This window comes from Rhinopithecus roxellana, chromosome 20, assembly GCF_007565055.1.
Source record: "Rhinopithecus roxellana isolate Shanxi Qingling chromosome 20, ASM756505v1, whole genome shotgun sequence".
NCBI classification, from domain to species: Eukaryota; Metazoa; Chordata; class Mammalia; order Primates; family Cercopithecidae; genus Rhinopithecus; species Rhinopithecus roxellana.
The window spans coordinates 29,336,837-29,362,476 of NC_044568.1; the positions used below are offsets into that span (position 1 = coordinate 29,336,837).

A 25,640-nucleotide genomic window follows, 5' to 3' on the forward strand; every position below is an offset into this window, starting at 1 on the left:
GCTGCCTTGCTAGTTTCAGGCCTTATTCTTCTACCCTTCTGAGTCCCTGCTTATGGCAGTTGGCACTTTCTCCTCACTGTCTCTGACATTCAGGAAGAGTCTAAACACTGCTCCTTCCTTTCTGCCCCAGCCCCTGCTATCACCCTGGGTGTCTTCAGTGAAAGCATGATGCTCACCCAAAACCTGGCTTCTCAGTTCTTTAAATGCCTCCTGAACTCAGCCACCCTCTTCCAGGTACTTATCACCAACAGAAACCATACTACCTCTGAAACCCCTGACCATCATTTCTTATCCTTCTAGCTCGCCTGTACTCAAGCCATGAACTCCAGCACATTCCCATCATACAGCAGCTCTGCCCTAGCTTCACACCTCTCTTGTGCAGCCCACACACGTTAGCCCCATCATTGTAATCTCTTCCTTATAAATAACTCAGTATTTTTGTCCCTTTCTACATAATACTTTGCAAAAAGTAGCCCTTCTCCCATCAAAAGTCATTTCCTCACTGGTGCTTTGGATCCCACCCCCTCTCACTTTCCTGGAGACTGTTTCTATCGTACCACTGCTCTGTCCTGCAACATCAGTCCTGTGCTCTCTACTGGATTACTCTTAGCAGCAGCTACTATTTTGAAAACATTCTCCCTTTGACATCCATATTCTCTTCTAGCTGCCTCATTTCTCTGCAACTGTTTACAGCCAAACTTCTAAAGAGCTGCCTACACACTAATTCTACTTCCTCGCCTCCCATTCTTCAACACACTCCAATTCCTACCATCCCCACCACTCCTTCCTTGTGAAATCTCTTTCAAGGTCACCAACAGCCTGCATGCCGTCAAATCCAATACACATTTGTTCTGACCTTGATCTTCTTTGATCTCTCAAACAGTAAACACATTTTGATGTCCCTTCTTTCTTGAAATATTCTCCTCATCTGTCTCTATGGCAGCACAACATCCTGGTTTTCCTCTTCCCTGAAGGCTTGTTCCTTCCCAGTCCCTTTCTGTTTTTCCTGACTTCTTTGTTGGCTCCTCTTCACTCTATATGATCCCTAAATAATGCTGTACTTCAGGGCTTGCTTCTAGGCTACCTGCTTTTTTATGTCTCCTTTTTTCTTAGGTAATGTCAAAGCCTCAATTTCTGGGGCTCTAAATATCCTCTATTTTCTGATAACTCTATAATCTATATCTCCATCTTGGGTCTTTCCTCGGAGCAATAGATCTGAATGTCCAAATATCTCTACTTCTATGCCTCGCCGATATTTCAAACTTTTATTTTATTTTTTTGAGACAGGGTCTTGTTTGTCGCTCAGGCTAGAGTGCAGTGGCGTGATCTTGGCTCACTGCATCCTCTCTCCCAGGCTCAGGTGATCCTCCCACCTCAGCCTCCCAAGTAGTTGTGACTACAGGCGTGAGCCACCACACCCAGCTAATTTTTGTATTTTTTGTAGAGAAGGGATTTTGCCATGTCACCCAGGCTGGTCTTGAACTCCAGGACTCAAGGAATCCACCTGCCTCAGCCTCCCAAAGTGCTGGGATTACAGGCATGAGCCACCGTGCCTGGCCTGGATATTTCAACCTTAATGTGTTCAAAAGAGCCCCCAGTTTTCTTTGCAACACTCCCTCCCCATCTCCCTCCCCCCGTCTTCCCCATCTCAGTAAACGGCACTACTACACACATACCCTGTCACTCTGGCCAGAAACCTGTAAGTCCTTTTGATAACTGTTTCCTTCATTCCCCAATTGTTACCCATCAGCATGTCTACTTCTACCTCTAAAACAGACCTCAGATATAGCTAGAGTAGTTACTGTCTATCTCAGTACCACCGTTTGTTTTCTCTATAGCATCAACTTCAATTTGTGATTATTTGCTTACCTGTCGATTTTTTTCCTGCACTAAAGTGGGATCCATGAAGGCAGACATCATACTTTGCTTATTTACTACTGTATTGCCAGAAGCACAAGTTAGGTCCTTAATAGGTATTTATTAAATGAATGAAACTCCTTCTAGAAGAAACCACAGACCCTAGACTGTAATTTACCCTAAGGGAGAATATAGGCATTTAGACAAAAAAAGGTATCCGCTGGGTTTGGTGGCTCATGCCTGTAATTCCAGCACTTTGGGAGGCTGAGGCAGGTGGATGGCTTAAGCTCAGGAGTTTGACACCAGTCTAGGACAACATGGTGAAACCCCATCTCTACAAAAAAATACAGAAAAAATTAGCTGGGTATGGTAGCACACGCCGGTGGTCCCAGCTACTCAGGAGGCTGAGGTGGGAGAATAGCTTGAGTCCAGGAGGTGGAGGATGCAGTGAGCTATGATCATGCCACTGCACTCCAACCTAGGCGACAGAGTGAGACCTCATCTCAAAAAATAAAAAGTAAAAACAAACAAATGAAAGGTATCTTATAACATCTTGCAAACACCTCAACATGTATTCCAATATTCCTAGTATAACCTCTCTTCAGATTCTTTGCCTAGGAAAGCACAAAGAAATAGAGAAATAAGACTGGCCACTTGTGAAGCGCAAAGAACAGAGGCCCTGCTCAGGTCCACCTGTGAACTCTCTGCAAAGAACAGAGGCCCTGCTCAGGTTGCCTGTGACGTTTTTCTAGAGTAATAGAGCACTAGGTTTGGAGTTGGTCAGGCCTAGAACCAAATCTCATTTCTGGCATAAGTTGTGTCTTCTCTCGAGTTATTTAAATACTCTAAGCCTGTTTCCTCAACTGTTATTGGAAAGACAACCATGACTGAGGATTAAATGATCACTTGTGGAGGGCCCTGCACAGTGCCTGACAGCCAAGAGATACAAAAATGGTAGTGGTCAACAAGTTAAGCCCAGCCTCTCCCATTCCAAAACAGAGCACTAGAGTTGGTAAGAATATGAATGAGAATCTGATGTAGAGCAGATGCCTTTTTAAAAAACTCTAATATATCACTGCCACTCTTTTCTAGCAGCCAAGGGCAGGAATTATCTTGACCTGACAGGGTGTTGTAGAAGGGGAGAAAGAATAATGGACTTGGAATAAGCTGATCTGAGTCTGAATTCCAACTCTACCAACTGCACTTTATGTGAATTTGTACAACTCATTTAATCTCTTTAAACTTTTCCCTTGTATGTAAAATGGAATTATACTCCTAGCACAGTGACAGCCCTCATGGACAAGAAAGAAATGTTCTATAAGTCTTAATTTTATAGACACAAAAGCAGAGGTAGACTGTGTGGTTAAGTAATTTGGGGCTGGTGGTCATCAGACCCCAGGTAGAGACAGACCCCAGGCTACAGGGTGAGTTCTCATTTTCAAGCATGAAAAAAATGAACACAATGTTCCCAACACTCAAACACCATGTCAGGCCTCTGAGCCCAAGTTAAGCCATCGTATCCCCTGTGATCTGCACGTATACAACCAGATGGCCTGGAGCAAGTGAAGAATCACAAAAGAAGTGAAAATGGTCGGTTCCTGCCTTAACTGATGACATTCCACCATTGTGATCTGTTCCTGCCCCACCTTAACTGAGCAATTAACCTTGTGAAATTCCTTCTCCTGGCTCAGAAGCTCCCCGATTAATCTTGTGAAATTCCTTCTCCTGGCTCAGAAGCTGCCCAACTGAGTACCTTGTGACCCCTGCCCCTGCCAGCAAGAGAACAACCCCCTTTGACTGTAATTTTCCACTACTCACCCAAATCCTATAAAACAACACCACCCCTATCTCCCTTCGCTGCCTCTTTTCGGACTCAGCCCGCCTGCACCCAGGTGAAATAAACAGCCTTGTTGCTCACACAAAGCCTGGCTGGTGGGCTCTTCACATGGACGCATGTGACACACCACATCTTCCACTCTAAGATGCTATTAATAAAAGACAAAATGGCTACTGCAGTCTTTCTGCAGACTCTCGTTGGTAAAAGTGTTACTACGTAAAGCTCACATGCTACAAGGAAACTAAGGTTCTCTGATGCTAACAATGAGAGCTGGTAAGCAATGTTTATAAAATTTCTCATTTCTGTTCTCTTGGCTCTTTCTTTGCTAATGCTCCAGGAATGTGAGCAATGCTCCCAAACTTAACATCAGCAGAAATGGCTGGGCGAGAGGGGTATATGCAACAGAGACATGCATTAATCTTTTGTCTTTATTTGCTGCTCTAGTTTAAATCCTCAAAGAACTGTTGGAATGTAGTTTTCTGGAAGCCTAGAGAAAAAGACCATCGGTCATGCAGGAGTCAAAACCTGTTTGTGTCTTCACTCTCAAAGTCACTGGATCCTCCCAGAACAAGAAAGCGGGTTTTGTTCACTTTCTCAATCAACAATGTTTTGCTCAAGTTCTTTCAACACTTCAAAATTCAAATCCATGATACCTTAAGAATTCAAATAATCAAAACAATGCTTCTGATTCTATTGTTCAAGTCCAGATTTACTGTCAAGAGTAAACAAGTTCTATTCTTGTAACTGAGAGCTCTGAGAGAGGCTCATTAGCTTTAATGACCAGCTTAGAGTTTAAATGGATAAACAAGACAGGCTTGGGGGCTATTTCTCATCAACTCAGTTGTAAGAACTTGAGGAAAACCTATCTACTGGTAATGATTTCAAATGTTAGATGGAGAGATTATCTTCTGCATAATTTATCAGATTTATTTTCTGAAAATATTTTTTCCTTAAACTGATAAGGAGGTGATGATAAAGCTAAATTCAATAGTATAATACAAACATTTTTATAGTAACCAATCTATGAAGGCTCATCTAAGCACCCTATAAATTATTTCACAACACCCTTAGCAGTTATATTCTAACATCTATTTCCATCAGTTGCCTCAACTCAGTCTTGGCGCTCAGGCCTTCTGCTGTGAGGTATAGTTAGGAGAGAAAGATGAAAACAGGGCTAGACCTGCATGTGGGTTTAACCCTAAAGGAACAATTAACAATGGGACAACAGGTTCCTGAAAGATGTCATCTGGGTCTGCACTAGCACAGTCTGAAGCTAAGCTATGCTCATGTTTCCAGACCTGCATCAGGTTGATTCTCCGCCTCTTCCCCCAAGCCCTTGATAGCACAAAGAAATCCCTCATTAAAGTACACATAATAATATGGAATTTTTCTAAGGAGAAGAGTCAGAGGCATTGTTCTTAAAAAGGAACTGAATGGTAGAGAATAAAATGAGACTGGGGTTCTAAAAGAGGATATGGCTGGGATCTCTGGCTCCTGGCAACAGTCATATTATCACATTAAGCACTAAAATGCAATACCATACAGAAATAAAGTTTCCATCTTAAGGCAAAATTCAGCCTCTGGAAACACCCAATTCTACTTCTCTGTTAAGCAACCACCTGAGAGAACCAGTGAGTACCAACAAAAAAAAGGAGAATGGAGCGAGACTCGCCGAGCCGCAGACCCTGAGATGTGGATCTTTGTGAAGACCCTCACAGGCAAGACCATCGCCCTTGAGGTCGAGCCCAGTGATGCCACTGAGAATGCCAAAGCCAAAATTCAGGACAAGTAGGGCATCCTACCTGACCAGCAGTGTCTGATAATTTGAGGGCAAACAGCTGCAGGATGGCCGCACTCTCTCAGACTACAACATCCAGAAAGAGTCCACCCTGCACCTGATGCTGTGCCTGCGAGGTGGCATTACGGAGCCTTCCCTCTGCCACCTTGCCCAGAAATACAACTGTGACAAGATGATCTGCCACAAGAGCTGTGCTCACCTGCGCCCCCATGCTGTCAACTATTGCAAGAAGTGTGGCCACACCAACAACCTACGTCCCAAAAAGGTCAAATAAGGCTCTTCCTCCCCCAGAGGGCAGCCTCCTGCCCAGGCCCTATGGCCCTGGGGCCTCAATAAAGTGTTCCTTTCATTGACTGGAGCAAAAAGCAAAGAAAAAAAAAAGAAATTGATCACCTCCATTTCATACATCGGGGGCCCAAGGATGTCTTTCAGAGCATGGAAATCAATCAAAATCGGCATTTCAGGTGGTAGAGCCAAGTCAGTAGTGTCACTGATAGATTCAGGTTTTTCATCTTCTAAGATGTGTTCTCTGCAACCTAAACGGAAAAAAAAAAATGTATTTAGAAGTTCTAAGACATGGGGGAGGAGGGAGGAATTGCACTGGGGAGTTATACATGATATAAATGATGAATTGATGGGTGCTGACGAGTTGATGGGTGCAGCACACCAACATGGCATAAGTATACATATGTAACAAACCTGCACGTTATGCACATGTACCCTAGAACTTAAAGTATAATAATGAAAAAAAAAAAAAAAAAAAAAAAAAAAAAAAAAAAAAAGAAGTTCTAAGACATTTGCAGGCTGGAAAATTCACTAGCAGTAAATATCAAACAAAAGCCCAGTCAGTGGACCTCAAAAGTTCAGTCACTTTTATGCATTTATCAAGGCACAGACTTTCACCTGCGTCTCTGTGGCATTTCAAGAGCTTGTCTTTCAAGAGTTCACCGAGGATGGTATTTGCAATTGCCTTGTTCAATTACTTTTACTTGCTTATTGTCTATCTCCCCCATTAAAGTGTAAGTTCCAGAAGGGAAACAACTTTGCCTGTCCTTTTTGACCATTATATTCTTAAGAACAATTCCCAGCACTATTCAACTTAATGGCCTACAGCTAGGCCAAAGACTGAAGGGCTAAATGCAGTAGGTTACTTTGCATTCTGTGATCTAACAATTCTCTGTTCCATCAGAATAACTCACGGCTTGTGACAAACTTTTCAAGTCCCTCTTCAGAGGAGTCTGATCAGGTGTCCCCTCCCCTCCCCTCCTCTCTCTCTCCACACCCGCCCCACTTTTTTTTTTTTTTTTTTTTTTTTTTTTTTTTGAGACAGGGTCTAGTGCAGTAGTGTTAACACAGTTCATGCTGCCTTGACCTCCTGGGCTCAAGCAATCCTCCCTCCTTGGCCTCCCAAAGTGCTGGGATTACAGACATGAGTTGCTGCACCTGGTCAGGTATTCTGTTTTCTAATGGGCAATGTAAACCTGGACATGATGGAACCCATGTAAGCAGTGCCTCTTTTGTAAGCATATAGCTTAACTCTAAGGTTATCATTTTCTAAAAAATAAATATAATTGGCAGCGCCAGGGTAAGAGAATACAAAGACTGGTTTGAAATCCCTGTAATAATGGGCCATCTCCTTTACCTGCCTATAAGCCCTGCATGGCTGATATCTTGTCCAAATATTGACTCATTTTGGTTTGGACCTAGACATACAAGGAGCAGGACCCAGTTGACTTATCAGACTACCTTCTGTATCAATCTTTGTAATTCCAGTTCAAGTAATGAAAAATATTACATAATCTGTGGCTAGAAACCAAAAATGGGGAGTAGAGGTTTTAAAACTGCAGGAAATACTTGGCTGTATTCGATCTCATTCCCAGCTTTTTCTTTTAGTTTGTCATAATTGTTCTAACTTCTTGTCTCATGAAGTGTTTTGTTTTAAAATCTTTCATTACCTTTTTTTTAACATACTATTCCTTCTGAAAGTGATTGCTTTATATATTAATAGGCACATATAATAATTATGCAGTTATCTAACATTGTCTGTCTATATTGTTTGAGATGGAATCTTGCTCTGTCACCCAGGCTGCAGTGCAGTACCTCCACCTCCTGGGTTCAAGCGATTCTCCTGCCTCAGTCTCCCAAGTAGCTGGGATTACTGGCACACGACACCATGCCCGGCTAATGTTTGTGTGTATATGTATATTTTATATATATATACTTTTTTTTTTTTTGAGACAGAGTCTTGCTGTGTCACTCAGGCTGGCGTGTAGTGGCACAACCATGGATGACTGCAACCTCCACCTTCTGGGTTCAAGCGATTCTCCTGTCTCAACCTCCCTGTAGCTGGGACTACAGGCATGGGCCACCATGCCCGGCTAAATTTTGTATTTTTAGTAGAGATGGGATTTCACCATGTTGGCCAGGCTGTTCTCGAACTCCTGATCTCAGGTGATCTAACCACCTCAGCCTCCCAAACTGCTGGCATTACAGGCATGAGCCACTGCACCCGGCCTAATGTTGGTGGTTTTAGTAGAGATGGGGTTTCACTATGTTGGCCAAGCTGGTCTCGAACTCCTGACCTCAGGTGATCTGCCCACCTCGGCCTCCCAAACTGCTGAGATTATAGGTGTGAGCCACGGCACCCGGCCTAATGTTTGTATTTTTAGTAGAGACGGGGTTTTACCAGGCTGGTCTCGAACTCCTGACCTCAAGTGATCTGGCTGCCTCGGCTTCCCAAAGTGTTGGGATTACAGGTGTGAGCCACCGTGTCTGGCAATATATCTCTATATACTTATTTTAGTTTTGCTGTGGTTCTTCCATTTTTTCCACTAACTCTTTTCCTTTCAAAAGTGATTACTGAGTATGTTTAATACTGGTAGACCCTTATTTTATTTTTATATTTTCTTGGACCTCACAGGGATGAACCTAACTTTAAATTCTAACAGTAACTGGAGACATCCTGAGTGTCACTAAATGATGCCAATGCGAACTTTTGGGTGAGGGATTCTCCCACTTTCCTCTCCTGCTGGGCTTTAGTGGGCTTCTCTTCAGGACTGAAACCATGAATGACACAGGAAAGAAAACACAACAGTTCATATTTTCTGCCAATGGAAACTAACAGCAAATTATGTCGAACAAAGCATTAAACCTCTCACTACCTGTCTCCGCAGAATTGTTGTGAGAATTAAGAAGAAAATTCTTTGTAGACTGCAAAGAGCAAGGCACTGTTTATCACCTATGTTAAGTCTTGAGTTATATATATTCTTATAATCGTACCTCTGTAACATCACTTGTTCTTTCAAGGTTTGGCCTGACCATGTCCTAGGGACATCTTCCCCGATTTTTTTGACTTCTTTTATAGCATTCATTTGCTTCACAAAATCTAGCAATTCTGGGTTAGTCAGCAGCTTGTGGAAATGGGAGATTTTCTGCTTGCTGCTCTTTTTCCAGTATATTCCAAGCAGTATCAATGATCAAAGCTGGGAAAGCACTCACCTGATCAGTTTAGTGACATGCAGATCTCAGAGTGGAAAAGAAAGTAGGTGTCATTGCTTAATTAAAATTAATGCACAGAAGAAAAGCACTACCTGTCTAAGGTTACTACACTCTACAGATGGAAGGTAGTGGTACTCAAAAACTTCAGCCAGTGCAAAAAGAGCTTACAAATTTCTCCAGTCTGTGGTGCTTTGTGACAAGCTTTTCTGAGATCTAATTACTGTTGCCAGCTTGTATTTCACTATCACAGGAGGAAGTAAAGCTCAGTGGGTGAAAGCCAACCCACAATTACATAACCAATGCTTTAGGACATCCAATCCTTTTCCAAGTGTAGTACGGGGTTCAGTGTTCTGAGCACTGGGGGAGTGGGGTTGGGAAAGCTATTTCTAATGCAACTAGACCTTATAATATAAAAGATGACAATTTAGGGCAGCAGCAGATGTGTTATTAAAAAAATTCAATAAACTCAAAAATAAACTGCATTTCAAAATGTTCCATCATTAGAATATATGCCTAGAAAACTAAGGCTTCAGTCAAGAAAATGGTGTCAGCTAACTGGGAGAGGCAGGACAGCACTGGATTTTGAGTCACCCCCCGGATTGTGTGTAATGCAAAGTGAGAGTAGGGAAACACTGGATCTTCCTAGAGTACCCACTTTGATTCCTCATTATAAAATAAACAACAAGCAAAATGTCATCTCACAAAGATATCACTCAAGGAATGAACCCCGGTTATATCTGCACCTTCTGGGGTGTATGTGCAAGCATTCAAGCACTCAGCCCTAATACCATGTTCTCTCTTGTCAGAAAGGACCAGCACCAGGAGAAGAAAGTGGCATCGTCCCTGAGATTAATTGCTGGCCTTGCCCAAGATTGCAACATTCAAGCAATATGGACTTTTTAAGGCAAGGGGAAACACAACAACAAAAAGTTCAACCTTCCAACACATCAGGGACCCTGACCCTAAGTCCTTCCTACTGGAATTGTGCAGTTTTCTTCTTATATACCTTTCTTTCGGACTCAAATAGTGGTTCTTAACAAATGGTTAATACTCATATAAAAACAACTATTATTTCACTGAGAAGCAAAGAAATTCAAATTATAAAAACAAGCTGGTTACCAAAACAACCAGTAAAGTTTAAGAAATGACAAAGGCCAATGTTAAGGAAAGTAAAGAGATCTTCTCAAACACTGTTGCTTACGAAAGTATAAACTGGTTCAATCTTTCAGGAAAGCAATATGGAAACAGACTGAAAGCCTTCCAAATATTTAGAGTCTCAGACTCAGTGGTTCTTTTTTTGCAGCAATCTATCCTCAGAGAAATACACAAAAGTACAGGCAAGGGTTTGTGCACAGAGTCACCCATTGGAACACTACAAATAACAGCAAAACTTAGATCCAATATAAGCACCCAACATTAGGAACATGGTTAAGTAAACCATGGCGTATCTATCTGGTAAAACACTACAGTCACTAAAAATGGTTTCCTAAGTGTTTTCAAGTAATGTGAGAAAATTCTTTCAAAACAATGTTAAACTGAGGAAAAGGGAGGATATAACATTTCACACAGTGTGATTTTTACATACACAGTAGTCACCCCTTCTCCACAGGGGATATATTTCCAGACCCACAGTGGATACCTGAAACACAGGATAGTTCAGAACCCTATATATACCATCTTTTCCCTATAGATATGTACTTATGATCATGTTTAATTTATAAATTAAGCAAAGAAAGAGACTTACAACAATACTAATAAAATAAACCCAGAATGCCAGCATCACTGCTCTTGGCTTTGGGTCCATTATTAAGCAAGGGAAGGGTTACTTGAACACAAACACCCTGATACCAAGACAGTTGATCTGGTAAGTGAGATGGCTGCTGAGTGGCTAAACAGGCGGGAGTCATACTGCATGGATATGCTGGACAAAGGGAGGCTTCCCGTCCGGGGTCACACAGAGCAGGATGGCTCGACATTTCAGCACACTGCCCAGAATAGTGCACAATTTAAAACTTATGAGTGGATTATTTCTAGAATTTTCCATTTAATATTTTTGGATGATGGTTGACCGCAGGTAACTAAAACTGCAGAAAGTGAAGCTGCAGGTGAGGGGGGAGCTACAATGTCGTTATCATATGAATGAAACGATACAGTCCAAAATGGTAAAAGAGTTATGCCCTGAGTTATGAGATTAACATTACATGAGATATTAAAAATAAATCATTGTCTCCAGTCCTGACTCTGAATTCCCACCTATGTGGCCTAGAACAAGGTGACTTTACCTCTTTGTATCTGGTTTTCTAATCAGCAAAACCAGAATTACAGTATTCTCAGAGAGTTGCTGGGAGAATTTAGTAATGGTCAAGAGCTTTAATATGTATAGATGAGAGATACTCAATTATATACTAGCTCCCACTCCCCCCATTCCCCCCCTTTTTTTTGAGACAGAGGCTGGAGTGTAGTGGTGAGATTTCAGCTCACTGCAACCTCTGCCTCCTGTGTTCATGCGATTCTCATGCCTCAGCCTCCTGAGTAGCTGGGATTACAGGTGTGTACCACCACACCTGGTCAATTTTTTTTTTTTTTTTTTTTGAGACGGAGTCTTCCTGTGTCATCCAGGCTGAAGTGCAATGGTGCAATCTCGGCTCACTACAACCTCCGCCTCCTGGGTTCAAGCGATTCTCCTGCCTCAGCCTTCTGAGAAGCTGAGATTATAGGCACTTGCCACCACACCCGGCTATTTTTGTATTTTTAGTAGACACGGGGTTTCACCATGTTGGTCAGGCTAGTCTCGAACTCCTGACATCGTGATCCACCCGCCAAGGCTTCCCAAAGTGCTGGGATTACAGGTGTGAGCCACCGCACCCAGCCCAATTTTTGTATTTTTAGTAGAGACGGGGTTTCACCATGTTGGCCAGGTTGGTCTTGAACTCCTGGCCTCAGGTCCTCCTGCCTTGGCCTCTCAAAGTCTTGGGATTATAGGCATGAGCCACTGCATCTGGCCTTTTTTTCTGTCTTTGTTTTCCTTTAGCAAATTCTCCCAGACCCTGATGGCTCCCTTTTTAGAGTAATACTTACTATACAGATTTCTATGACTCACATATTCTTACCCCAGACCCTTCTATTACAAGAAAACAAAGTGCTCTCTACAATCTCATTCTACCCAGCATCCCACAGACAGGACTCTGACCACAATCACACAAGTGTTGGGAATCACATAAATTAAAAATACATAAAAGCCCCGTTAAACAGAGGTTGAAAAGAAAGGACATGGAAATATAAAATGAGTAGAATAAGCTAGCTCTACTTCATCCCACTTCCAACTATTTTTCCACTTAAATAAAATCAGTCTGAAAACCGGAGGGGGCTAGTGTTTTTTAGTTGATTTAATCTACTCAGGGGTATCTCCCAGCCCTTCTTTACTAGGTATTATCGGCCTATTAATACCTATGAATACCATTATCTGTGTCTGATTTGGAACATCGCCAAGATAGTCGGGGCACAACCATGGAGTTTCCCAGCATTAAAGCAGCAGAGATGCACACAGCACAGGGGCAGAACCAGCAGTGCACTCATGGCATGGACTGTGGTGATGGCAGTGAACAAAGTGAGAGTGAAATGCGGTGTAGCCCTGAAGGGGGCTAAGCCACCCTCTAGAGCTGATGGGAGCACTAGAGCTATTATGGAGGGAAGTCCTACAGGGGACAGCCTCCTCTGGGGAAGGACTGGACTTTTCCTAAGCAGCTATCACTCGGACACAGTCAACTGTTCTCCACTCACTTTCCCTCTGCCACAGGAACATGATTTCAATGAAAACAAGACCAACAGCCAAAGAATTGCTGTGGGAAGAGGGAGGGAAGGGAATTATTGAAAGGGGAAGTAAGGAGGGAGGATAAGGGGGTTGTAATACCTCAGGATAGTAGCTCTCTGTTAAAAAATAAAAAAGTTCCTTGCTGTTTGAAAAAATCTTGATGCAAAATGGGAGATCTCGGTAGCTCTTGGCCAGTGATCCAACCAATGGCAAGTAGCAGGGAGGCCAGAAACACAAAAAGCGCAACACCCACAATTCCTCAGAATGCGGTAGAAATGGAGACTATCTAACCACAGAGGGCCCTAGGATATCTATCATCATCTTTATTCAAGGTAGAATTTTAGTGATCACTCCTTATTCTCTATACCCTGCTTAATCTGAAGCATATATAATATCAAGCTTTCAACCCCAGTCCCATGAGTTCAAAAGCTAAATTTTGTGGTAACAGGAACCCCTTCTTCTAAATGATCAAAGAAGTGTTCATTTTCACAAACAGCAGGTTCTTAATGCCTGTGGGGTAGGAATGGAGGAGGGAAGGATGGGACATACCAGAGCCTGTTAATTGCAGCCAGCAATAAAACAAGGTCCAGAAATGGGGATAATTTTCCAAGAAAGGACTACTACTGTTTCTGTCATACTAATATCATGTCTTTGGGAAACTGTTGGGAATGTGTAAGCTGCATTCTGATGCTTAGCAGAATTCAGGAAGAATCAGGAATTCATGAAGCACAGGACAGAACCACAATAAACAGAACTTTAAACGCTGGGCAGAAGCTTAAAGATCCAGTCTAACCCTCCATTTTATATCTAAGGAGACACAGACCCAGTTTAAACAAGCTTAAACAAACTGCCTAAGTCCACAGCGTTTACAGACAGTATTAGGACTACTGACTCTCAAAGACACTTTTTGTCCCAACCTAAAGTCCAGTCTAGAAAAGCCACCTGTAGTTGGTGTGGATGTGGAGAAAGGAGAACTCTTACACACTGGTGGCTGGAATGTAAATTAGTACAGCCATTATGGAAAACAGTATGGCGATTTCTCAAATTTTAAAAGTAGAACTATCATATGATCCAGCAATCCCACAAATGGGCATTTATCCAAAGGAAATGAATATGTCAAAGGGGTATCTGCACTTCCATGTTTGCTGCAGCACTATTCACAATAGCTAATATATGGAATCAACCTAAGTGTCCATCAATGGATGAATGGATAAAGAAAATGTGACATATATAAACAATGGAATATTATTCAGCCACAAAAACCTGGAGGACATTATATTAAGTGAAATTAGCCAGGCACCAAAAGACAAATACTGTATGATCTCATTTATATGTGGAATCTAAAGAAGTTAGAGTTAAGTGGAATCTTATAGAAGCAGAGAGTAGAATAGTGGTTACAAGAGGCTGGCAAGGGAAGAGACAGTGGGGATGGGGAGAGATTGGTCAATGGGTACAAAATTGCAGATAAATAGGAGGAATAAGTTCTGGTGTTCTACTGCAGGGGTCCCCAAACCCTAGGCTGTGGACCAGTCAGTACCAGTCTATGGCCTGTCAGGAATCGGGCCACACAGCAGGAGGTGAGCAGTGGGTGGTTGAGCATTAGGGCCTGAGCACCGCCTCCTGTCAGATCAGCGGCGGCACTAGATTCTCCTAGGAGCTCGAACTCTATTGTGAATTATGAACTGTGCATGTGAGGGATGTAGGGTGGATGCTCCTTATGAGAATCTAATGCTGATGATTCGAGGTGGAAGAGTTTTATCCTGAAACCATTCCCCCACAGGTCCGTGGAAAAACTGTCTCCCATGAAATTGGTCCCTGGTGCCAAAAAGGTTGGGGACCACTGTTCTACTGCACAGTGACGATGGTTAACAATATTGTATATTTCAAAATAGCTAGAATAATTTTAAATATACTTACCACAAAGAAATGATAAATATATGAGGTGACAGATACGCTAAACAGCCTGATTTGATTTTTACACAATGTATACATGTACTGAAACATCACACTATACCCCATAAATATGTATATTATGTAGCAATTTAAAAAAGAACAAATGGGGCCCCAGTTTCCTTATCAATAAAATGAAAGTCAGATTGGATGAACTCTACTCTCCCGTACCATTCGTCACAGGGCCTTATCAAAATAGATAGTCAATTGTGGTTTGTCGAATTAGACCAAATTTCAGCTATGTAATTCTTAAATTTTATCAACATCTGTGAAAAATGATAAATCATCAAAAATACTTATTACTTTAATTTGCCAAAGACTTACTGTTTTTAATGCTAATTTTGTCAAGTAAACAAATATTTTTATCAGCAAAAATTAATTATGTAACAATTATCTCTGAATGATTAAAATTTTTTCTTGCAAGCTGAATTCCATCACACTGGCTTCCTGAGTTGTGGAGTAGGAGCTAAATGGAACGTGGAGATGGTTGTACTTGTGTCAGGGGCAAGAAATACGTTACTGGAGATATAAAAAAAAAAGATGGCAGAGGGGTTATATGTGAGGAGGAGATGTTTACATCTCAACTCTCTGGCACACATGATTTCAGACCATGTTTAAGCATGGAGAGAAAGACATAAATGGTTGCGGTTATACAAACAACCAAGTTGTTTTGTTTTAACCAAGCCTACTTTAAAAAGTGACATGAAATGCTGGGATTTCGAGTGGCTTTCTTATTGCACAAAATAGCAGAAATATGTGTCACAAGGCTAAACTGACAAGGATATAATGCATCTAAGGACCTACCAATGGTAAGGCAGAAAAGGGAAAACAAAGTGTCTTTCGAAAAAATCAGAAAAACCTGAGTATTTCCAACTGTATAATTTGTGCTGTCATTTCAGGTTAATCTTTTCCAAAACAACATCTTCCCAGCCAGAGGAAGTGTGCTAAGTACAACTGAGATTCAAGTTACTGGCCAGGGCTGCCAAGGCATTTGGGTCTACATATTTTCAAACTTTTTTATTTTTTTTAAAGGAACTAGCTATAATGGAGAAATCTGTAGATCAAATGCCCAGAAGAACCTTCAGGCCAGCAATAAATCCTTTTTCTTTCTGTTGGTATTTTCTTCATTATTTTGGGGGTGGCAATACAACCTTACCATTACCAAATACATTTTCTTTCAAGTTTACCTACTGAACATTTCTACACAGTAACCACTGAGATACAGCTGGAAGTTATGACTGTGACTTCCATCATTAAAAAAAAAAAAAAAAAAAAAAATTTAGGTTTTTTTTTTTTTTTTTTTTGAGACAGAGTCTCATCTGTTGCCCAGGCTGGAGAGCAGTGGCACAATCTCAGCTCACTGCAACCTCCACCGCCCGGGCTCATGTGATTCTCATGCCTCAGTCACCAGAGTAGCTGAGACAACAGGCGTGTGCACCACCACACCTGGCTAATTTTTTGTATTTTTAGTAAAGATGGGGTTTTACCATGTTGGCCAGGCTAATCTTGAATTCCTGAGCTCAAGTAATCCACCCGACTTGGCCTCCCGAAGTGCTGGGATTACAGGCGTGAGCCAACAAACCTGGCCATTTTTCAATTTTAGTGGCAATTATCTATTATGAAACAAACAAACAAACATAAGAGTATCTGCAAACATTTTTTCCACTAATTTTCCATTGAAATGAATTTAGAGATGTAAGCAAATGACCTTTTCATGTCCATTTACTATAAGTAATTTTTATAAGCTACCATACCTTCAATAAGTAAAATAGAACTTTCAATGATCAATTCAGTGCCTCCACAGAGGTTAAAAATCAGCATCTATTTCACTTAAAAAATTGTTTCCCTCTTCCAATAGACTACACATTTAGTTCTCTTTAATCAGCTTCCCAGAATCCAATTTAGAACTTGGCATATAGTAGGTACAGTCATGCACTGCATAACAACATTTTGGTCAAGGCAGACCACATATATGACAGAAGTACCAGAAGACAACAATGGAGCTGCAAGAGTCCTAATGCCTAGTGATGCTGTAGCCCCCTTAGGGCAATGGAATGCATTACCCAAATGTTTGTGGTGATGCTGGTGTACACAAACCTACTGTGCTGCCAGCTGTATAAATGCACAGCACGTACAATTACATACAGTACATAATACTTCATAGTGATAGTAAGTGACTATGTTATTGGTTTATGAATTTACTATGCTTCATTTAAAAAAATTTTTATTCTTATACATATTTTTAGAGGTGGGGCTCTCACTATGTTGCGCAGACTGGTCTTGAACTCGTGGGTTCAAGCAATCCTCCTGCCTCAGCCTCCCGAGTAGTTGGGACTACAGGCACACACTATCATGCCTGGACTATACTATGCTTTTTCTCATTATTTTAGAGTGCACTCCCTTCTGTAAAAAAGAAGTTAACTGTAAAACAGCCTCCAGTAGATCCTTCAGTAGGTAGAGGAAGGCATTGTTATCCATGCATGTTACTGCCCCTGAAGACCTTCCAGTGGGCCAAGATGTGGAGGTGGAAGACACTGACACTGAAGATCCTGATCCAGTTCAGGACTGGGCTAATGTGTGTCTGTGTCTTCGCTTTTAATAAAGAAGTTTAAAAAGTAAAACAATTTTTTAAAAAGCTTATATACAGTAAGGATATTAACCCATTTATAGCAGAAGTTGTGAATTTTTTTGTGTGAAAAATCAGACCTTGGCAATGACCTTAAGCAGTAGGATATAAATAACTCCCACAAGCTTAGCATTCCAATAATGGAGCACTAGGCATAAATGGGTTAAAAATATATTTTTGTATAGCTATACAGTGTGTTTGTGTTTTAAGCTGAGTGTTACAAAAGCTTTGAAAAGTTTTCAAAAGCTGGATGTGGTGGCACACACCTGTAATCCCAGCTACTTAGGAGGTTGAGGTAGAAGGATCACTTGAGCCCAGGAGTTCAAGACCAGCCTGAGCAACACAGCCTGTCTCAAAAAAAGAAAAAAAAAGTAAAAAAAAAAAAAAAGAGAAAAATTTAAAAAATATAGCTAAGTGTACAGTGTTAATAAGTTAGTAAGTCTATAGTAGTATATATACAGTAATGTCCTGGGCTTTCACATTCACTCACCATTCACTTGCTGACTCACCCAGAGCTACTTCCAGTCCTGCAAGCTCCATTCATGGTAAGTGCCTTATACAGAAGTACCAGCTTTTATTTGTTGTTTATCTGTTGTTCAGACACACAAATACCACTCTGTTACAATTGCCTACAGTGTCCAGTATAGTAACATGCTGTAGAAGTTTATAGCCTAGGAGTAACAGGCTATACCATATAGCCTAGGTGTATGGAAAGCTATACCATCTAGGTTTGTGTAAGTACACTCTATGATGTTTCCACAATGACAAAATTTCCCAGGGATGCATTTCTCAGAATATATCCCCATCATTAAGCAACGCATATGACCGTATTCAGTAAATGCTAGCTGACTCACTGATAGAATAAACTGGGTATAAACAAGGGCCCAAAACATAAGATTCCATCTTTAGTACCAGACAAGAAAGTTTGCACCCGTTTTCAGTGGGTTATATGTATTAATAAATCTCATTTCCTGTATTAGAGATTCAGAAAATATTCCTGGACAATGATTTAGATGAGTAGTTAAAATGCAGAGACCATTTGTAATATTTTTAACAAACCGTAAGTATTGCTTTAATACTCTCGTAACTTGGGCTTGTTTTGATAATGTATAACAACGACAACCAAAGGTCACTGCAGGCTGGGCATGGTGGCTCACGCCTGTAATCCTAGCACTTCAAGAGGCTGAGATATGTGGATTGCTTGAGCTCAGGAGTTTGAGAACAGCCTGGGCAACATGGCAAAACCTGTGGTCCCAGCTACTCTAAGGACTGAGGTGGGAGAATAGCTTAATCCCGTGAGGTGGAGGCTGCAGCGAGCTGAAATCAGGCCACTCCAGTCCAGGTGACAGAGCCAGACTCTGTTTCAAAATATACACATGTATATTCAAAGGTCACTGCATTTTCCTATATGATTCATTTAACAGAATGATGACCTTATAATTATTTGATAATACTCTATTTTCCTGTCCCCAAATGGAATTTAAATAACAAATGTTTGGCTCCTATTATAGATTTTTGCCTTCACTGAAGCTTCCTTCCGGTCTGTACAGGCAAACAAGTGTCTCTTAAACTAGGCCAATATTGATGAGGGATAAATCAGTAAATCAGTGTAAAAGTCAGACTTAGAAAATAGTATTTTGTATCTCTTCATGATGTTGGCAGTATATACCAACATGATATTTTCACCTCAATGTTAGACCACCACCTGATTTTAGAAGTTTGGACATAGCATACTGCCTAGTATCCCTACCAAATGCAAAGGATTTAGCACAGAAAGTGTTACTCTCTAGATCTATTTTTTTTTTTTTTAATAATCTTGGCTTATTTGTAAAATCCAATTAGCTCTAACAACACAACAAGCCCCTGAAGCTTAGTACCAATGAGCCAGTGCCTTCAGGACTAAACTCTTGTCTCTGAAACCCATATTCCTCAACAGTAACCTTAGCTCCCTGGAAAATTATAAATTCTCATTTGTCCTGAGCTACTAATAAAATCAAAGGAAAGATAAGAATGAACAGGATGAAAAAGACTCTAAATACTGAAAATGTAAAACTGAATCCAAACTTCTAACCCCTATCTGGGTCTTTAATAAGAAATCAGCACTCTCCCAAGACTAAACCAGGAAGAAGTTGAATCCCTGAATAGACCAATAACAAGCTCTGAAATTGAGGCAATAATTAATAGCCTACCAACCAAAAAAAGTCCAGGACCAGACGAATTCTACCAGAAGTACAAGAAGGAGCTGGTACCATTCCTTCTGAAATTATTCCAATCAATAGAAAAAGAAGGAATCCTCCCTAACTCATTTTATGAGGCCAGCATCATCCTGATACCAAAGCCTGGCAGAGACACAACAAAACAAGAGAATTTTAGACCAATATCCCTGATGAACATCGATGCAAAACTCCTCAACAAAATACTGGCAAACCAAATCCAGCAGCACATCAAAAAGCTTATCCACCATGATCAAGTGGGCTTCATCCCTGGGATGCAAGGCTGGTTCAACATACGCAAATCAATAAACGTAATCCAGCATATAAACAGAACCAAAGACAAAAACCACATGATTATCTCAATAGATGCAGAAAAGGCCTTTGACAAAATTCAACAGCCCTTCATGATAAAAACTCTCAATAAATTCGGTATTGATGGAACATATCTCAAAATAATAAGAGCTATTTATGAGAAATCCACAGCCAATATCATACTGAATGGTCAAAAACTGGAAGCACGCCCCTTGAAAGCTGGCACAAGACAGATGCCCTCTCTCACCACTCCTATTCAACATAGTGTTGGAAGTTCTGGCCAGGGCAATCAGGCAAGAGAAAGAAATAAAGGGTATTCAGTTAGGAAAACAGGAAGTCAAATTGTCCCTGTTTGCAGATGATATGATTGCATATTTAGAAAACCCCATCGTCTCAGCCCAAAATCTCCTTAAGCTGATAAGCAACTTCAGCAAAGTCTCAGGATACAAAATCAATGTGCAAAAGTCACTAGCATTCTTATACATCAGTAACAGACCAACAGAGAGCCACAAGCGAACTCCCATTCACAATTGCTTCAAAGAGAATAAAATACCTAGGAATCCAACTTACAAGGGATGTGAAGGACCTCTTCAAGGAAAACTACAAACCACTGCTCAATGAAATGAAAGAGGACACAAACAAATGGAAGAACATTCCATGCTCATGGATAGGAAGAATCAGTACCGTGAAAATGGCCATACTGCCCAAGGTAATTTATAGATTTAATGCCATCCCCATTAAGTTACCAATGACTTTCTTCACAGAATTGGAAAAAACTACTTTAAAGTCCATATGGAACCAAAAAAGAGCCTGCATTGCCAAGACAGTCTTAAGTCAAAAGAACAAAGCTGGAGGCATCACGCTACCTGACTTCAAACTATACTACAAGGCTACAGTAACCAAAACAGCATGGTACTGGTACCAAAAGAGAGAAATAGACCAATGGAACAGAACAGAGCCCTCAGCAATAATACCACACATCTAAAACCATCTGATCTTTGACAAACCTGACAAAAACAAGAAATGGGGAAAGGATTCCCTGTTTAATAAATGGTGCTGGGAAAACTGGCTAGCCATATGTAGAAAACTGAAACTGGATCCCTTCCTTACACCTTATACAAAAATTAATTCAAGATGGATTAGAGCCTTAAATGTTAGACTTAAAACCATAAAAACCCTAAAAGAAAACCTAGGCAATACCAGTCAGGACACAGGCATGGGCAAAGACTTCATGTCTAAAACACCAAAAGCAAGGGCAGCAAAAGCCAAAATTGACAAATGGGATCTAATTAAATGAAAGAGCTTCTGCACAGCAAAAGAAACTACCATCGGAATGAACAGGCAACCTACAGAATGGGAGAAAAAATTTGCAATCTACCCGTCTGACAAAGGGCTAATATCCAGAATCTACAAAGAACTTAAACAAAAAAACAACCCCATCAAAAAGTGGGCAAAGGATATGAACAGACACTTCTCAAAAGAAGACATTTATGCAGCCAATGAAAAAATGCAGACACATGAAAAAATGCTCATCATCACTGGTCATCAGAGAAATGCAAATCAAAACCACAATGAGATACCATCTCACACCAGTGAGAATGGTGATCATTAAAAAGTCAGGAAACAACAGGTGCTGGAGAGGATGTGGAGAAACAGGAACACTTTTACACTGTTGGTGGGACTGTACACTAGTTCAACCATTGTGGAAGACAGTGTGGTGATTCCTCAAGGATCTAGAACTAGAAATACCATTTGACCCAGCCATCCCATTACTGAGTATATACCCAAAGGATTATAAATCACGCTGCTATAAAGACACGTGCACACGTATGTTTACTGTGGCACTATTCACAACAGCAAAGATTTGGAACCAACCCAAATGTCCATAAATGACAGACTGGATAAAGAAAATGTGGCACATATACACCATGGAATACTATGCAGCCATAAAAAAGGATGAGTTCATGTCCTCTGTAGGGACATGGATGCAGCTGGAAACCATCATTCTCAGCAAACTATGGCAAGAACAGAAAACCAAACATCGCATGTTCTCACCCATAGGTGGGAAGTGAACAATGAGATCACTTGGACCCAGAAAGGGGAACATCACATACCGGGGCCTGTTGTGGGGTGGGGGGAGGGGGGGAGGGATAGCATTAGGAGACATACCTAATGTAAATGACGAGTTAATGGGTGCAGCACACCAACATGGCACATGTACACATATGTAACAAACCTGCATGTTGTGCACATGTACCCTAGAACTTAAAGTATAAAAACAAACCAACAAACAAACAAAAAAAGTCAACTCAAAAAAAAAAAGTTTGATGGATATTCTACAGCATAAACTTCAATGCTGGCTTAGAAAAATTCTTTTTTTTTTTTTTTTTTTGAGACAGAGTCTTACTCTGCTGCCCAGGCTGGAGTGCTGTGAGTAGACTGATCTCGGCTCACTGCAACCTCTGTCCCTCAAGTTCAAGCAATTCTCCTGCCTTAGCCTCCCCAGCAGTTGGGATTACAGGCACCGGCCACTGTGCCTGGCTAATTTTTGTATTTTAGCACAGGCGGGGTTTCGCCATCTTGGCCAGGCTTGTCTTGAACTCCTGACCTTGTGATCCACCCGCCTTGGCCTCCCACTGTTGGGATTACAGGCGTGAGCCACCGCGCCTGGCCAAAAAATTCTTGTAGGCACACGCACAAAAAATAATCTGTCCCAGCTAGCCTTCAAGATGGCGCCCAGGGCCGGGCGCGGTGGCTCAGGCCTATAATCCCAGCACTTTGGGAGGCTGAGACGGGTGGATCACGAGGTCAGGAGATCGAGACCATCCTGGCTAACATGGTGAAACCATGTCTCTACTAAAAAAAAAATATAAAAAACTAGCTGTGCAAGGTGGCAGGCGCCTGTAGTCCCAACTACTTGGGAGGTTGAGGCAGGAGAATGGCGTAAACCCGGGAGGCGGAGCTTGCAGTGAGCTGAGATCCGGCCACTGCACTCCAGCCTGGGCAACAGAGCGAGACTCTGTCTCAAAAAAAAAAAAAAAAAAAGGATGGCGTCCAGATATCCCATCCCCATGGAGTCAGTGCCTCCCATATCATACCAGGGTTGGGCTGTATGACCAACAGAATACAGCAATAGCGATGGGTATAAAAGACTGCAGTTTTGTCTGATTCTTACTCTCCCTGCTTCTCTCACACATCATTCCCTCTGGGAGAAGCCAGCTGCCACAGCCTCGGTCTAGGGAGAGACACATTACCTCTTACTAGAGGTAAGAAACTGAAGGCTCTGGCCAAGTCAGCAAGGAACTGAGGTCAGCTAACAGCCACGTCAATGGGCCATATAATATAAGACTCTATTAGTTTTATATTAAAACTAATATAAAACCCAAAAGATAGGGAGATCTTGTAACAAGTAGAAGACTGTTCAAGACAAAGGCAGGAATTTCGCAAAAAGTTACACAAAGCACAGAGGTTGCTTTTTTTTTTTTGAGGGAGTCTCGCTCTGTTATCCAGGATAGAGTGCGGTGTCTTGATTTTGGCTCACTGCGACCTCCACCTCTTGCTCAAGTGATTCTCCTGCCTCAGCCTCCCAAGTAGCTGAGATTACAGGCGCCCACCACCATGCCCAACTAATTTTTTCTATTTTTAGTAGAGACGGGGGTTTCACTGTGTTGGTCAGGCTGGTCTCGAACTGCTGGCCTCAAGTGATCCACCTGCCTCGGCCTCCCAAAGTGCCAGGATTACAGCCATTAGCCACCATGTCCGGCCACAGAGGTTACTTTCTAGAAACATTAAATTTAGCATTTTCTGTTAACATAAATGCACTCATGACAGTAGACAAGAGAATGGATATGCTTCAGATTTAGAGAAGAATAGTTAAAAAAAAAAAGCTGAAAGGATCAAAAGCACTTGATTCTCTTGCAGGGACAGCTTCCTGTTTGGTTGAGGAAGGAGCTGCACTTAAAATAACTAGCATAAAGCATGCTTAGGGCTTGCAAAGCCAATGGCAGGAAGCCCCAACAAAGAGCTCTGAAAGCAGCCCAACAGAAGACTGATTCCTCCTGAAGAACTGGATCCTGAGAAAGGCTAAGGGAAGAGGTGCTTGCACAGTGAGTGAGTGGGAACAAACGCAAGCCCGTCAGCACGTGGCTCTCCTCTGTGACACTCTGACCCCCTGGTTCTAGGTATACTTGCTTACATGGTGGGATACCTTTCTCCCACTTACCACATTCCTGCCAATAGTTAAAGATGTGGTAAAGTGGGAGAATGAAAGTCAGTGAATGAAAAGAACTAGTGCTGTAAAATTCAAATATTTTATTTTGATGCATTTTGTTTATTTTCCTTCTTTTTTTTGAGACAGAGTCTTGCTCTGTTGCCCAGGATAGAGTGCAGTGGTGTGATCTCGGCTCACTGTAATCTCCGCCTCCCAGGTTCAAATGATCCTCCCATCTCAGCCTCCCAAGTAGCTGGGACTACAGGTGTGCACCACCACACCCAGCTAATTTTTGTATTTTTAGAAGAGATGGGGTTTTACCATGTTGGCCAGGCTGGTCTCAAACTCCTGACCTCAAGTGATCCGCCCACTTCAGCCTCCCAAAGTGCTGGGATTACCGATGTGAGCCACCACATCTGGCTTTTGATGCATTTTAAATTGACGTTGCCTGGAAAGTAAGCCCTAAGCATGCTTTATGCTAGTTATTTTAAGTGCAGCTCCTTCCTCAACCAAACAGGAAGCTGTCCCTGCAAGAGAATCAAGTGCTTTTGATCCTTTCAGCTTTTTTTTTTTTTTTTTTTTAAACTATTCTTCTCCAAATCTGAAAAACCACATCCCGGGAGTACCACATAATAAAAGGATGTATATCAAGGAATTAAGGATGTAATATCTACTTTCTTCCACTACATTAGGTTGATTTTACTGTCCCACGTAAGGCAAATATAGCAGATAAACAACACATCTCCAAATGCAACTCACACAAAATAGGATCCATATTGAGCTACAAAAATTGTCAATTGAGGGAGACAGATTTGTGGTCTACCCAGCCAATGCTCTGTGGTCAGCAGGGGGCTCAAGGAATCTATCATAAGAGGACAGGCCTGTCATCACTGACATCAAATCTTATTGCTTATGACTCACCACCCAACCACCAGCCCTTTCTCCAACTTACAGCTTCTCTTTTCCTATGGACTGGAAAATGTATAGCCAAGTTTATAAAGACATGTCTGTTAACCAAGTCAAACAGGCAAAGCATAGTGTTTACTGAGGAATGTTGTGAAGGGATTTATAAATCAAATCAGAGTCAAAGTAGGTGGCTACTGAAGAACATACTCAAATGAGATTTTATAATAGTCAATTATATAGGTAGAAGCCTAAAGCTATAAAACAAAAGCAATGTTTCTTCTTAGTGTTTTTGTTTTGTTTTTTTTCCCCCGTCTTTTCTGTGGGATTTGGGGTAGAACTGAGTATCACCATAACTCAGAATTGACAGAGTAGATGCTATTTTTAGAATCATAAAATATTTAGTCAAAAGTAATTCTGAAAATTAGAGGTTGTCAAAGCAACCGGGACTTCATTGGCACAATCCCAATAAAGGAAGAAATCAAAAAGAAGGATCTCAAAAATCTGCACTTAAATCCCCCTCAAGCTGTTGACTAACTCCTAAGTTGAGTATATTCAGGGTGAGTCTTTTAGAAACCCAGGAGAAAGGAGAAGCCAGGATGCTAAAGACCTAATTGGATTTTCA

The 25,640-nt window shown here is 41.4% G+C and overlaps 1 protein-coding gene and 1 pseudogene across 1 annotated transcript in view; one reads left to right on the forward strand and one right to left on the reverse strand.

The window, feature by feature from the left end:
* LONP2 (lon peptidase 2, peroxisomal) overlaps positions 1-25,640 on the reverse strand; it is a 108,963-nt gene that overhangs the window by 12,167 nt on the left and 71,156 nt on the right. Inside the window, exon 12 of the mRNA XM_010354870.1 lies at positions 5,886-6,028. Coding sequence (XP_010353172.1) covers positions 5,886-6,028 — 143 coding nt within the window. The remainder of the gene's footprint in view (positions 1-5,885; positions 6,029-25,640) is intronic.
* LOC104655442 lies at positions 5,385-5,766 on the forward strand (annotated as a pseudogene).